The sequence below is a fragment of the Zalophus californianus genome, chromosome 11, assembly GCF_009762305.2.
Source record: "Zalophus californianus isolate mZalCal1 chromosome 11, mZalCal1.pri.v2, whole genome shotgun sequence".
Taxonomy (NCBI): Eukaryota; Metazoa; Chordata; class Mammalia; order Carnivora; family Otariidae; genus Zalophus; species Zalophus californianus.
Window position 1 is genome coordinate 48124960 of NC_045605.1, and position 16674 is coordinate 48141633.

The following is a 16674-nucleotide window of genomic DNA, read 5'->3' on the forward strand; positions in this document are numbered from 1 at the left end:
ATCTGAAAAAAGATGTGTATAAACATCTTGAAACCTTAGAATTTCCATATTTTATCAAATGGAAAGATCAGATTGTATGTGGTGGGGGAATGAAAACAGAATTAATAATTTGCTCCTTGTTAGGATCCTAACGTACTTCAAGAAAGGTGAAATAAAATAAGTAGCAGAAGTCTGTTCCAGAAAGATTGATCTGACTCTTTTTGTAACAAGCAGATCAAAGCATTTTTCCAGAATCACACAACTAAAAATCTTCTTCATGTGATCTAGATGAAATAGTGGATGAATTAGCAGGGTAATGTAGCTCTATAGCTCTTTTCCAAGATTGTAAAGATAGTGATGTGCTTTTAAAATCAGATAAAAAGAGATGATATGAGCTAGCAAAGAAGATGGGGATAGTCACTCAATAAATATTTGTTGATCGATGGATTAATCTTGAAGGATGCTGAAAAGGTGACAAATTCAGATGAAAAGGGAGATAGTTTATTGTTAGCAAGATTTGGAGTGAAATGATGGGAGGGAAATTAAGGCAGTTCACTCATTTGGAAACTGACAATGGTGAAGAGGACTTTTGAAGACAGAGGGATTTGAAAGATTTCCAGCAAATAAGAATCCCTCAACCTAAGGTTCAATTGATTTTTTTCTTCAATAGCTATTTATGAAATGACTCTGTGGGCAAGTCACTATGATAGGTGCCAAAAGAGAAAAAAATCAAAAATAGTGCCTCATCTAAACAAGAGGACTGTGTGTCAGGAAAGATAAAACACAACATAAGGAGTTGGATCTTGAAGAAGACCACAAGTACAGTATGAGAGGAACTGTGCTATGTGTGATCAGGAAGAAAGACTAGAGTTTAACATGAGACTTCCCTTGATTCAAGCTCTAGATACTTCCATCCCTGCCTCCCTCCATATGGGCATTCATTCTTTAATTTTGTTCAGCAGATTTGTACTGAGCATATACTTCCCATCACTAAGTGATGAAAAGGATGAATAAAATAGTCCTTATTTCATATTATTTAAAACTTGTGTAAACTTGGAGAAATCACTTAACTTAAAAACTTAACTTTCTTAATAGTAAAATTAACATTAAAATGTTTCACTCTCAGGGTTATTTTAACTATTAGAGCAACTTACAATAGTGTCCAGCATGTAGTAGATACTTAACAGAATGTGGTGGTGGTGGTGGTGGTGGTGGTGGTAATTATTATTATTAGCATTTTGGGGGGACAATTTAGAGAATAGGGTGATAATTTCCAGGAGATTGTTAAGAAAAATCTTTTTGACTTTATGGAAGAGATAGCCTTATGTTGACAGTAATAGAAGCTTTCCATAGCCCCACATAGAATCTAGCTTCATGAGGGCAGAGGCTTTGTTCTCTTTACTATTGTATTCCTAGGACCTAACACACTAACATAGTACCTGGGAAATTCTAGTCATTCAAAATATTTTTCTAAATTAATTGGGATTTTAATAAGCAGAGATTAAAGTAAAGACATTTAGGGTGGACTATATAACATTAATAAAAAATATCAAAGAGAAGAGTTGCTTTATAGAAGCTTCAGCACAATTACTGGGCTAGAAAATGTTTTTGAAGATAAGAAGCAGGGTCTGTAGCTACAAAGGTAGATTGAGAACAGTTGGTGGATGTTCTGAAATGTTCTTTAAGGATAAAGAAAAGTTACTTAAAGCTACTTTGTACAGCATTATTACATGCCAATAACATTGCTTTTTAGAAAGGTAGCTCTTGGGGTGCCTGGGTGGCTCAACCAGTTAAGCGTCTGACTTCAGCACAGGTCATGATCTCAGGGTCCTGAAATAGAGTCCTGTGTTGGGTTCCTTGCTCAGTGGGGAGCCTGCTTCTCCTTCTGCCTCTGCTGCTCCCCCTACTTGTGCTCTCTCTCTCTCTCTCTCTCTCTCAGTCAAATAAATAAATAAAAATCTTTTTTAAAAAAGGTAGCTCTCAAAGGATATGAAAAATAGATTGATATTGAAAAAATGATCTAGGCAGAAATGTTTTTAGGAAGTTATATTGATGATATTAAGAAAATAATAGTTTAGAACTTGAAATAGGATGCTAGTTAGGTATTGATAACAAATATAAAGGACACATATGAAAAAGAGAATTCCCAGGGCTCCTGGCTCGTTCAGTAGGTAGAGCAAGGGGTTGTAAGTTCAAGTCCCACATTGAGTGTAGAGGTTAGTTAAAAATTAAATAAATAAAATCTTTAAAAAAAAGAAAAAGGAAAAGGATTTCCTTAACAGAGGAAATTATAAATATAATTAAGCATGATTAGTCCTGTCTCAGACTTACTAAGACTGAGGTGATATCAGGGCATTTACTTAGAAAATAAAAGTTGAGTGAGATTGTATAACAAAAAGGGATAGATCTTGGCAAATGCTCATATCTGGCAGGAAGAAAGGAAACAGAAAATGCAATGGACAGAGCAGTAGGGAGGAAACCAGTGAGGATATCAACTATGTGACAGAAGAAAAGAGAAATTTCAAGTGGTGGTCACTCCAGAGTGTTAAATACTGCAGGAAAGCCAGAGAAGCTGAGGCTGGGAAAAGATCATCATAATCAAATGTGGGAAAGTCTTTGTGGATCCTCTGCTTTTTGTATGTTGGTAGAAACAAGATTTCAGATTGAAGAGAGAAGTTGAAGGTGAAGAACTGGGTGAACTGATATTCTGCCTCTTACTATAGTTGTATTATACCCAAGAGAAAGAGAAAATATTCTTACTATCAGCTCACATCATTGCATTTGTAAAGTCTCATCTTATGGTTCAGCACTCACTTTGTTTATGTTGCTCTAAATCTTTTGGCATGTGTTTGAGCTCCCGATTCTCTTGGACCCTGCTTGCAGTTGACCAGGTGGTTTGTTTATGGGGATAGTGAAGTGAGGGAGAGGGGGCTTGATGGGACAAAAACCTGGTGGATCATGATGTCCTCGCAACCATTGATCAATGTGTTCTTAACAACACTTACTGCTCTCAAAGAACATGTTTTAACTTAAGTAATATTTAAAGCCCCCAAAACAAAACAGCATACATCAGGCTGGAGCCAAGTGAAAGCATTAAAATCACCTATTATTACTCCATCCAACATATGGTGCAAAGCAAGGGAGCAAAGCTGGGAAGAAATGTGCCATGTCCAGATCAGAGGCAAATCCAGTTCTGAACTTACTAAGTACTATATTCTTCCTTCTTTACAGAAGCCTTTAATCAAGACAATATTATATCTATCTATCTATCATCTATCTGTCATCTGTCTTTCTATCCATCCCATCTATCTATCTAAAGTTTCTTTTTATACATGTAAGAACCCTAAGCTATTTTCCTTGATTTTTCTGGACAGAAAAATTAGGAAAATTTATCACATTTTTACAGATGATTAATAATAATTTTTAAAAACCTGTGGTTTCTAATTAAGTGAAAAAACCGACATAGTAATTATTGATCCTAAGAACACTTTTTTAGACCCAAAGTTGTATGTTATAAAGTCTTAGTAACAAAGGCAGAGGGAATAACAACACCAAAGGAAAATTGTTTAAGAATGGAACAGGTTATAGGATAGTGATTGATTTTTTTTTTCTATTTGTTGGATGCTATGATTTAGCAGTTCACTGAGCTCAGAAATTTAATTAAGATTAGAAGTTTTAACATGAAATCTGGGTTTGCTGGTAGATCACAAGCAGATGAATAATAGGAATAGTGGTCTTACCAAAACTAGAATATTGACTAAGAATATACATAATTATTTTTATAGTTTATGTTTTTTAAAAGTAAGAAGTATTTACTATGATTAACTTCTTTTCAAACTGCATATTTTTAAATTAGTCTCATTATAATTGAATTGTATTTTTTTTAAGATTTTACTTATTTATTTGACAGAGAGAGACATAGCAAGAGAAGGAACACAAGTAGGGGGAGTGGGAGAGGGACAAGCAGGCTTCCTGCCGAGCAGGGAGCCTGATGCAGGACTCCATCCCAAGACCCTGGGATCATGACCTGAGCCGAAGGCAGACGCTTAAGCAGACGCTTAACGACTGAGCCACCCAGGTGCCCTAATTGAATTGTATTTTTAAAATAACCAGATCCATACCTTAGATTAAAACAGATGCTCTACAAAGGTTACAAACAGAATTTTTTTTGGTTACTGTTTAAACAATATTGACACACAAATGTGTATAACACATAAAAAGATGAATTCTAACAGCTTGTGACAAAACTGGTATTGGAATTCAAGTCTTTTGGATCCCAGAATCTAAGCTTTTTATTTCTATGTGGTAATTCCTCTTAATATGAATAGAGGGCACGATTTTAGGCAGTGGAGATAGTCTAGGAAAAGGAACATTAGTTAAAGGAAGTGATGGACAACTTAGTTGTGTGCTACAAACCTTGAGCTTTATCTAATGATGCTCTCATTCTGATTAGAGCTTCCATGTTGGTCAAATGACTCTCACTTTTTCAATACTTGATTGTTTTTCATCCATTCAGCAGAGACACTTAAAGTTAAATGTGATAAAAACATAGAGACAATGAACATCAGCCTTCTGTTCTTTCTTTTAGACTGAGGTAGAGCAAAACTGCCTTATCTTTTTTCCCCTTTCTCAAAGAGACAAAGCTATTTTTTATTTCTTCCAAAAGACTCAAGAAGAGTTCAGCCTTAGGGAAGTGAGTATCAGTAGAGTAACATAATGGTCAAAACTGGGCAAGACAACGTTAAAAAGATAATATAAGAGGGAGCAGACAGAAGACTGGAAGAAAGTCCTGTGGAGGTAATATTCTGAGTGAAGGCCATGCTGACCTGATTTGGGAGGGAATGCTAAGATGATTCCTCTCCACAAGGGAGTACATCTTAGGTGGGTTCAGGAAAGAGATATTCAGGTTAAAAAAAATTTTAGTGGATTTTGTAGAAGAAAGCAAACTTATTTGCTTATTAAATTATATTTTATATTAATGGGGAAATTAGCAAATATTCAATAATTGATCATATAAGCCTTGTGAACCTTGCACATTATGAATCCACAGCTAATTAAAATAGCTCTCACTATTGAAGGGGCACCTGGGTGGCTCACTTGTTAAGCATCTGCCTTCAGCTCAGGTCATGATCCCAGGAAGCCTGCTTCTCCCTCTCCCACTCCCCCTGCTTGTGTTCCCTCTCTCACTGTCTCTCTCTCTGTCCAAAAAAATAAAAAATAAAAATAAAAATCTTTAAAAAAATTAAAATAACTCTCACTATTGAAGACCTACTATGTTCTAGGTAGTTGATAATGTGTAATCTCATTTATTGCTCCAAAAACTCCATGAAGAGAATTGTGTGGTATTATAGCTAAATATAATTTCTTTATCACTTAAGATGTGTGCCAAGTGTTTTACACAAATTATCTAATATTCACAATGACCATATTAGGGAAGTATTTGTTAGTACCCTTCTACACATGAAGAATTTAAGGTTTTGGGAGGTTAAGGAAATTGGCTACATTCGCATATCTCATAAATACTGAAACTAGGATTCAGATCTGTGTCTTTTTTTTTTAACTCTGGAAACCATCTTACCTACTAAATATAATAGAATGTACATAGGAGGGCGCCTGGGTGGCTCAGTCGTTAAGCGTCTGCCTTCGGCTCAGGTCATGATCCCAGGGTCCTGGGATCGAGCCCCGCATCGGGCTCCCCGCTCAGCGGGAAGCCTGCTTCTCCCTCTCCCACTCCCCCCGCTTGTGTTCCCTCTCTCACTGTCTGTCTCTCTCTCTCTGTTAAAAAATAAATAAAATCTTTAAAAAAAAAATAAAAAAAAAATAAAAAAAAAAAGAATGTACATAGGAGATTCAAGTGTAAGGAGCCGTGAAGCGTCATGATGTGTTTGCTGTAATAGACCTCCAGTAGGAAAGGGGGATGACCATTGGCAATGTAGATGAATACGAACAAGGTGTGTGTGTGTGTGTGTGTGTGTGTGTGTGTGTGTGTGTGTGTTATAGACTTGCTGGGGCATCTGATCATGGTTGTGACTCTGTAGAAAGGACTCCTGAGAAGGGCTGATCTCAGATATGAGGATATCTGAGCTGGGAATCTCCAAAGGCCTAGGTCCTGTAGGAATCTCCATTTGCTGCTACAGTCTTCTCTGAGAGCATCAAATTTTACCCACCCCAAAAAAATCATATTTAGTGATTCATCAATGTTTCTATTTCCTCATGAACATGGTCACTGAGCCTCTGTGTGGTAGGCACTGTGTTATATGCTGCAGTTACAGATGAAACAGAGTGACTTGGGCTTTGTCTTGTTGTGGGAGTGGCAAGAAGCCATGAAAACCAGATGCCCCAGTCTCCATGATCATCACATCCCCCTTTCAAAGTCCAACAGCAGCTTTATATGAAAAACCATAAGTCTTGTTTACTGTGTCATAATTACTTTTAATAAAGGGCAGAATTAGTACATCATATATCATATATATATATATATATATACACACACACACACACATATATACGTATGTACATACACAATCCTTCCATATGGCAACAGTGGAGCCGTGGTTCTAGTCCACCTCTCTATTTTATGTATTTGATATCACATTTCTCTGAGGTCTTAGTATATTTGGTGACTCTTGAAGAACTGTGTGTTTATCCTCAATGCATTAAAACATGAAATAGTTCATGTATGTTATTCATGAAAGACCTCTTTTCAGAAGATAAAAATACATCTGAATTAAATTATATGATCATCTGGCCAGGTAATTAAACTAACACTGAAGGAGAAAAAAAAGCAGTGTGATAACATTCAAAGTTCATGAAATTATAATTTTAAATACCAAGTTTGAGGGGCGCCTGGGTGGCTCAGTCATTAAGCGTCTGCCTTTGGCTCAGGTCATGATCCCAGGGTCCTGGGATTGAGCCCCGCATTGGGCTCCCTGCTCAGTGGAAAGCATGCTTCTCCCTCTCCCACTCCCCCTGCTTGTGTTCCCTCTCCCGCTGTGTCTCTCTCTGTCAAATAAATAAACAAAATCTTTAAAATAAATACATACATGCATACATACATACATACATACCAAGTTTGAATCTGAATGGGTCACTCTCTTAACTTCTGTATGATGCCAAAAAGGCTACATGCCCAGAACAGTGCAGGACAATGTGTGGCATCAATTTGCTTTTCTAGCCCCCATAGAAACCTACCAGCTGTCACCACAGAACCATTGGATTCAGGAAAATAAGTATCTAATGAAAAACAGATTTTTCAAAACTGGAAAATGACCTTTATATCTACAAAAATGTCAATCCTCTCACTTTTCTAGTCTTCAAGGTGAGAAGAGACTATCAGTGATGGTCAGTGCCAGAGTTGTAATAACTTGAACCCAATACATGTAGCTGTCTAGGCCCCAAACTATCAGGTGCATAACACATTACCTGGGTACTTAAGTATCACCCGAAATATTACTGGTCAAGAGCAACACCAACAAATGCATGTGGCAGAACTCTTTTCAGGAAGAGAATTTTTTAATTTAAAGACATATATTGGTAAACTAACTGATTGGGAATAGAGGGAGACCACCAAGGCAAGTTCAGACAACAGATTATAAGCCCCCAGAAGATGATGGGAGCCCATTCACAGCATAGTTTTTTTTTTCCTGGGGATACATAAAATTATGGATGGGGGCAAATTACTGTTTATACTTCTTGGCTCTTTACCAAGCAACCACCCCTCTAAATAAATTTGGAAAAATTATTTAAAGAATATTATATTGGTGTACTCATTTGAAAAGTCACTGAATTTTCATGAATGTCACAACCCACTCTTACGTACTTCTGATTAAAATGGAGGTATACTTAGTTATGCTTTCTATCCTTTCCCCCAGGGTTTTTGCCAAGACAGGTTGTGAGATTTCTTGAGGTCAAACAGCGATCACACTCCCCTAGTGATGATAGAATAGACGCTAGGAACTCTTAAATGACTTTCCTGAACTCCCACATTGTCTCTTGTGATACCATGTTTTAAATAGTCTCAGTTCATGGTGGAAATATTGCCTCAGCTATGCTAAAAACCTTTCATTCCTCCATAATTTCACTAAATCCTGTGGCAGTCATAGGATTCTTTTTTGAATATAGTTGAAACACAATTTTACATTTCAGATGTACAACATAATAATTCAACGATTCTCTATGTTATGCTATGCTCACCACAAGTGTAGCTACCATCTGTCACCTTACAAAGCTATTGTAATACCTTTGACTATATTCCCTGTGCTGTACATTTTATCCCTGTGATTTAGTCATTCTGTAACTGGAAGCATGTATCTCCACTCCCCTTCACCCAATTTACCCATCCTCCCTCTCCCCGCCCACTTTGCCTATCCTCCCTCCCCCCTTTTTCTCTGGCAGCCATGAGTTTGTTTTCTGTACTTATAGCTCTGATTCTTCTTTTTGTTTATTTATTCATTCGTTTTGGTTTTTAGATTTCACATGTAAGTGAAATTATATGGTATTTTTTTAAGGTAGCAAGGATTATTTTTATTGTTTAGTCACAGATTATTTAAACAGAACAGCTGGGTTAGTGAGTTGCTGAATTTTTTATCATACTCAATTAAGAAGTCTATTGTTTCTTTTTTTAATGCTATTTTTTTAAAAGCAAGGTGCCATCCCAATCCAGATGGCATCATCTATTCTTATGAAGACATCCTGGAGACTAGGGAATTAGGCAAAAGACATGACTTGTTTGGGTTGAAAACTAAAGACCCATGGAGTCTGTAAGCCTCCAGTAGTTTGTCTGGCTGACCAGGGAACATTTGAATAGCAATCGGGATATGTGTCTATAGTGCACGTAGGAACTGAAGTCAGCGTACATGATGTCAGCGTACATGATCATAGATTTGTTAAGCAAAGATTCAGGGAGACCCCACGAAGGACTGTATGCCACTAAAGGACTATTGTCTTTTAAGCACTTCCTAACAGCATTTCTTTCAGCCTGAGCCTTTAGATTTTATTATCAGAGGTTTGTTTTTGTTTCTTTGAAGTTGTTTTTTTTTTCTCCCCACTTTTCAGCACTCTGATAATGTGAAGGGCTTCATTCCAGAGAAGTCACTGAAGCAAAGAAAAGCTTCACAAAGCCACACTGGGAGAATTAAAACGTATCACATGAATTCAGCCTTCCCTTTCTTCCATCAACTAAAGAAAGTTATAAAAAACAAACAAAAAATGGAATTAATATGGAGACACAAACATCCAGGGACTTTGAGTTTTGTTTTGTACTTTTACACGTGAAGAACAAAAACCTCCATAAAGCCGCTAAAGCTTCCTAACATCATCAAGTCCTCTTCTATGAGTCATTAACTTGCTGAAGCCCAGAAAATCAAATTTGGTTTAAGGCTGTTTGATAATGTAGTAACACAGTAAAATGTGATTCACCAATTAGCTCATGTAATTAGAAAATCAAAAACATGCTCTAAGCGGCTGGTGGACACACATAAGTAAAGTCTGTCGTCATTCTTTGTAGCTGCTGATGATAGTTATAATTACACCTTCCATTGATGATACTGCATCCAAATTCCTTATGGAAGAAAATTCACAAGTACCTGTGTTTACAAATCAGATAAATAAATGAATACTGAGTTCAGTCCATGGTTCCTTCATTCCTCTTTTCTTTTCTTTCCTTCATCAATTATTTCTTGCCAGACTCAGTTAAGGAATAGGGTATCCAGTCCTTACCTTTGTAGAGCTCTCAGTCTGCGAGAACTATGTTTAAATTCTTCTAAGGGTTCTAGAGGGGAGGGGGGTAGGGGGATGGGTTAGCCTGGTGATGGGTATTGAGGAGGGCACGTTCTGCATGGAGCACTGGGTGTTATGAACAAACAATGAATCATGGAACACTGCACCAAAAACTAATGATGTAATATATGGTGATTAACATAACAATAAAAATTTAAAAATAAATAAATAAATAAATAAAATTCTTCTAAGGAAGGAAAAGTCAACTGGTTAAGACCCTACAAAGATAATGATGGTTAGAAATTCGTCTTTCTAGATGATCCCTAAATGCTAATGATGTTGTGAGACACATGTAAGAAAAAAGACACAGCCAACTCAAGAATTTTCTCGCTCGGAGATTTTTGCCTGGTTGAAAAGGACTCTGATAAGAATGGGAATTGAATATTTGTTAGGTTATTTTAAAGCCACTCTTCATCTATTCTGTATGCACATCTGTTGACATGAAGGCATATGTGATGTGTCGCCTAGCTATCTTTAAGTATTTCTCTCTGTAAGTTTATATCAATGCAAGAGTTGTTTAGATGGTTAAAGCTTTCTCACTAGGAATTTCAAACATGTCCTACTTTATTCTTTACTTGCTGCTGTTGAAGTACATGAGCATGGTTATGGTCCAGGGCTTCCTAATAAATATAACGAGGATAATGGGGATGAATTACCTGAGCTTGAGCCAATAAAGAAAAGACATTTCTTATCTGACATAGTTATTCTGAATGCTATTTTTTGGGAAAATATGACATATAGTTGTGCTGCCTTTTCCACTGACTTTTAAGGTCGTATTTTAGTGTTTGTTCATGGAAGTTTTAAAGATATTAGGAAATTATTTCCCTTGTAACTGTAACATTACCCCTAGGTGGTTTCTTCTTTATAACATCACAATGCATATTTTGTATTGTTCCTTCTACCCCAAATATCACAAATTCTAAGGAATGCAATAAGCTTTGATTATTTTTTGCAAAATTTCACTCATATATTTTAGAACAGCTTAGATTGTATTTTATTTGGATGAAAACATACAATCACAAATATTTTTAAGAAAGTGTGGTTTATTCATAGCCAGAATGAAACTTAACCCCGAATGTTGTTAAAAACACAGCCATCTCCCCCTTAATATGTATTTAATCATTCTTTCTTTTTTTTCCTACTCACAGGTCAATGGAACAGAAATTGAATATGAATTTGAAGAAATTACATTGGAAAGGGTAAGAAAAATCCAACAATCCAAAACCTCAATCTTTCATTTGACATTCTGCATCCTAATGATTATTTTGAGAAATCACACAATTGTGTGTTATACCTTGGAAGTTTCCAACAGGACTCAAAATAAAAATATTAATGAAATGCTTACAATGGAGGGCACAGAGACAAACAGACCAAATCACGGAATATTCCATATGTAAATTGCACTGCCAAGATTTGGAGAAATGAATGAGAAAGACAGATATATTCAGTGAGCTAGTATAGCACTTTTTCCTATTGTTTTCATTATTAACATTTTGCTATGCATTTTTAGATACAGTACAAAATATTTTCATTTATGTAATATTAATGCTATCTCATAACTACCATTATCATGCATTTTTTAGTTTAAAAAAAAAACAGTGATGCATTTTAAAGCCACCCACATGGAGAAAAAACACAGAAGTCCTGCAGATCTCTGCAAATATGTTCTTAGGGCCTTGGCGAGGCTTTGACAAATTAGCAAATTTCTGTGTAACAACCCTAATCTATAAAGGCATTTTGCAAAACAGTAAGAGAAAGGCCAAAACCACCTAGAAAAAATACGACCAAAAGGCATTAACAGGACATTCATCAAAAAAGTAAAGGCCAATGACACATGGAAACTTGTTCAACCTTATTAATAAACAAAGAAAACAATGATGTTAAATGGCTTTTGTCTGTCCAATTGGGAAAATTTAAAAGAAAGATTAATATTCACTGCCATGGAGTGGACCTAGAAATTGTTATACCTATAAAAAAACAATTTGGAAAAATGGATCAAGACCTTTAAAATGGGCACACTTTTTTGACTCAGAATTTATACTTATAAAAATGTACAAAGATATAAAGAATGTTCATATTGGTATTGTTTATAATAGTGAAGATTGAAAAAGTCAAGTGTTTAGTAATACATTATTTTATGTCCAAATAATAGAAAATTATATTAAATTATATTATAATAGTATTTTTAAGAATATTTAAATATAAGAATGGAAGGCCTAACAAGGTTATCTTGTCAAATTAAAAAAATAAATTTTATAATGGTATGTAATTACAATCCCATAAGTATCAACGTGCATAATTAGCATTCATAAGTATATACAAAAGCCTGAAAGGATCTAAATCAAAATGTTAACTCTTGTTAAGGTCTTTGGATAATGTTTAGTTTCTTCTTTTTGTACACATTTTTTTGCTAAACATTGCATAATAAACATATAATTCATTTACAATAAGAAATAAAAGTATAAGCATTTTTCTAAGCTGTTTCATTCAAGTATGAATTCAGACTCTAGACCTGCACTTAAATTTATATTTCTTTTAAGTTTACTGATTATTCACTTTCCTGAGTCAGGGAATTTTTCATTCTCAGCCTAATTTTTATTGAGCATGAGTGGTTTTAAAAGGAAATTTACATTAAAAGTTAAGTGCTTGACAGATGTGTTCTTTAAAACTTCCATTATGAACTTTGGTTAAATTTTAATGGCATGCTAAATGGAGAAAAATGAGGCTTATGGAAAATTAGCCCAAATGAAAAAAGAACACATTTCTCCTACTAAATCACTAATCTTCTCTCTAGGACTGTCTATATAATTTGCAGATTACAGTGTAAAATGAAAATGTGAGGCCCTTGTTTAAAAATTAAGAATCAAAAAAGATGTCAAGACCCAGGCATTAAGTGCCACGTGATTAGAGATCCTTCTTAAATGCAGGACCCTGTTAGACCGCACAGATCTCACACTCTTGGAGCCACCCCTTCTCTCTCCCCACACCCCCACATCTCAAACATGACACCGTTTTGTGTCATGGCTTTATAGATCAGAAAATCTAAGCTCACTTTGGTGTGAGGAAGAACATCCCGTGGGAGTGAGACAACTGTGTGTTGCCGGCTCCCTTCTGACACGCCCTTGTTTCCAGATCTGGCGTGTCATCTCACTCTTGCCCTCGGAGTCTCAGTCACACTCGGAAACTGGACACTGCCATGAACTACACCCGCCCCCAAAACCCCCTGATCAAGCGTTATCCTCGTTGAACAACACCTCTTTTCTGTTCTTATAATTTATTCTAGTACCGCCCCCCTCAAAAAGTCTTCCAACTCCATTGGGACCTTGAGTCACCGATTTTACCATTTCCCTTACCAGTTTTCACCTCTCTTATGCCCATGCCTCTTCCACCCATGATACTCCGAGACTCCCTCTAAACAGGCTTTTACCATTCCTTCTTCTCCTCTCTCCCTTGCCGTGCTCCTCCAGCAAAGCCTCAGCCCTCCATGCCAGTGCCTGGGCAAATGAATGGGGCTAGAGAAGCACTCGTTCATCTCACTTTAAATTTATAGCTATTGATTTCAAGTGAAACTTCAAAACATCCTAGTAATTCTTAGACATTTCTTTAGAAAAATCACTCTCTCATTCTCTGGGACAACAGATTCACAACTTATTTGCTCTCCTCAAATCTCAAACACCCTCTCCCTCATCCTCAGTCTCCACTGTTGACCTCTCTTCCTATGTCCTTGAGAAAACCCAAGCAGTCACAGGAAGACCGCCTGACCTTCCTACCACCTGCTCTGCCAGTGTGCTCTCCCTTTTTCCAAGGGAAGAATGTTCCCTGATCCTTTACAAGGCCAGCCCTTCACTTGTGATCCTCTTGTCCCTTTAAGGACTCTGTTTCTGCAGTTGTCTCCTCTCTCTCCTGCAATATCAGTTCCTCTCTCTCTCTCTTTTTTTCCTGGATAAATTTAATGCAGACATGATGAAATATCTCTCATTAAAAAAGAAAAAAGTCCTGTAGCAATGGAGTAATATAGGAAAAAGCAAACAAAACAAAATGTCACTTGGCCCAATGTTCCCTTCCTGTTATTGTTTCAAAGTTCTAATTTCTTTACCAAAAATCTAGGAAAGTTATCTATTTTCAATAACTGCACTTTATTACTTCATTTTCTTATTTTAACCTAGTTCATTTTTTTCATCAGTAGTCCTAAAACCATCTTCATCAAAGTCTTGACAGGCTCCATCTTGCTAAGTTCAAGCATCACTTCTCTGTGCTGACTTCTCAGCAGCATTTGATGCAGCTATCACTGACTCCTTCCTTCAAGATAGTAATTCCTTGCCTTGCAAGACAAAATATCTCTCCCGATTATTCACCACCTCATTGACACTCTGTCTTTGTCTCCTTGCTGGCTCCTCCTCTAAATGTTGGAGCACTCCAGAAACCCAGTGCACATACCTCTTCTCAACCTCTCCTTATTCCCTTAGTGATCTCATCCAGACCCGTGATGTTATATACCAGCTATCAGCTGACAATTCCCAAATCTGAGTTATGATCTCTCCTGCATTCCAAATGTGTACAGCTAACTGTCCAGTTGGCATCTCTGCTAAATATCAAGAAGGTCTTCTCAACTGAGTATGTTCCTAACAGAATTCAAGATTTACCTGCACTCCCTACCCTTGGGGCAAAAGCTGCTCCTACCCTAATATTCCTCATCTTAGCTAATTGGTTCTATCATTTTCCTCATTATTCAAGCCCCCCCCCCCAGAAAACCTTCTCTAAGAGTCTTGCCTAATTGTTCTTTTTCCCTTGGCCTCCAGAGCAAGTCCTACCCGTGCTCCCATGAAAATATATTTCAAAATCAATCAAGTATTATCACTGACCCTGCTGAATTCAAGCCCAAACTAATATCATGCTCATGCCTGGACCACTGTAGTCATTCCCACTTTTGCCCACTCCTCAAAGTAGCCAGAGTAATCTTTTTCAAAATATAAACCAGATTATACCACTTTTATTCTTAAAACCCTCCAAGGGGTGATAATTATACTCATTAGCATCACCTACAAGACCTTATACAATCTGACCCCTCCTTCTCTCTATGACATTATGCCCTCACCACCAACTCCTATAACATTTCACACATACTTTCTTGTCGTTCCTCCAAAAAGCCAGGCTTTCCCTACCTTAAAATCTTTATATTTGTTATTCTATCTTCCTGCTGGAATCTCCCCTTGGATCTTTACCTGGCTTGCTCTTTCCATCATTTAAATATCTGTTCAAATGTCTCAGAAAAGTCTCCCTTGTGCACACCATTTAAATTAGTACCAGCATGGGGGGTGAGGGGATGGGTTAGCCTGGTGATGGGTATTAAAGAGGGCACGTTCTGCGTGGAGCACTGGGTGTTATGCACAAACAATGAATCATGGCACACTACATCAAAAACTAATGATGTAATGTATGGTGATTAACATAACAATAAAAAATTAAAAAATAAATAAATTAATTAATACCAGCATCCCCATTACACTTTTTTCCACTTTCATAGCTTTATGAGTTTTTTTAATTTCACTTAACAATATCTGAAATTTATATTATTAATTTATTTATTGCCCATTTTGTTAATATCTATCTCCCTCCCTAAATATATGGTATATATAAATATATAGTCACTTCTGTATCCAATTTGCCTAGAACATTGTCTGGAATATAGTATATACTCAGTGAATATTTGCTGTATGAATGGATTATGCCAGTGCTCTACCACTGTAAGTGCAGTGAAGTAGAGACACATGGCCTGCATTTGAATCTTCGTTCTATCACTTACTGACTGAGTTAGTTTGAGCTGAATACTTAACCTTTCTGTGCGTCAGTTTCCACATCTGAAAATGAGGCTAAAGTATCTATAATTATCTCCTACGGTCTTTGTGATGATTAAATGAGTTAATATAAAGGTTTAGGGCAGCATGCATAGTTGTTATTCTTCACTTTTCCTTTGTGCTAACATAGTAGTTCTCACAAGTGTTATTTATTAGGATCATGAAGAAAGCTTATTAAAAACATAGCCTCGGGTGCCTGGGTGGCTCCCAGATGGTTGAGCGTCTGCCCTCGGCTCAGGTCATGATCCCAGGATCCTGGGATCAAGTCCCACGTAGGGCTCCCTGCTCGGCAGGGAGCCTCCTTCTCCCTCTGCCTCTCTCTCTCTCTGTCTCTTATGAATAAATAAATAAAATCTTTAAAAAAATAAAATAAGTACATAAATAAAATAAAAACATAGCCTTCCAGTCTCAGTGATCTAACTGGTCTAACTGATCTAACACTAACTTTGTTCAGTGTCAGACACCAATGATGAAGAGGTTAGGGTTCTTGTTATATGCTCTTACAGCTTCTACTTTTTCTACATTTAATCTCTATAACATTTAATTTAGTAATGAACTAATCACATTTAATAACACCCCTATGAAGTGGATATTGCCAACTCCATTTTACATATTAGGACACTGAGGCTCAGAAATTAAATAACTTGTCAAAAGTCATAATGTTAGTAAAGGATGGAGCTAGGATTGAGCCCCATGCCAAACAGATAACCAGAACCTAAACTCATTGCCACTGAGTTAGATTGTCCTCAAAATTAAGTTCGAATGTCATTTCGTCCAAGAATCTTTTCTTGATTTTCCCCCTTGGCAAGGTCCCTTTTATAAATTAACCCAAGCAGAGAACTTCTCACACTAAATGATGACTAAAATACGTCTTTTCCACTGACCTATGAATTCCTTGACAGGAGGAATTTTATTATAATGTCCTTTATATTACCATGACAGAAAAAGAGAGAAAGGAATTGAACAATTTCAGGACAAGTTGATGAGTCCTCCTGTACAGCAGCATCATTCAGTGCATTGGCCACTTGCCACACATAGTGAATTCCACACGTGTCTAACGTAC

The 16674-nt window shown here is 36.7% G+C and overlaps 1 protein-coding gene across 25 annotated transcripts in view; it reads left to right on the plus strand.

Moving 5' to 3' along the window:
* DLG2 (discs large MAGUK scaffold protein 2) overlaps positions 1 to 16674 on the plus strand; it is a 2208086-nt gene that overhangs the window by 1531845 nt on the left and 659567 nt on the right. For all 25 annotated transcript variants that reach the window (XR_003517338.2, XM_027578649.2, XM_027578631.2 and 22 more), the window contains one exon: positions 10905 to 10955. Coding sequence is in view for 24 of the 25 variants with exons in the window: in XM_027578649.2 (XP_027434450.2) it covers positions 10905 to 10955 (51 nt within the window). In the remaining variant the exon portion in view is untranslated. The remainder of the gene's footprint in view (positions 1 to 10904; positions 10956 to 16674) is intronic.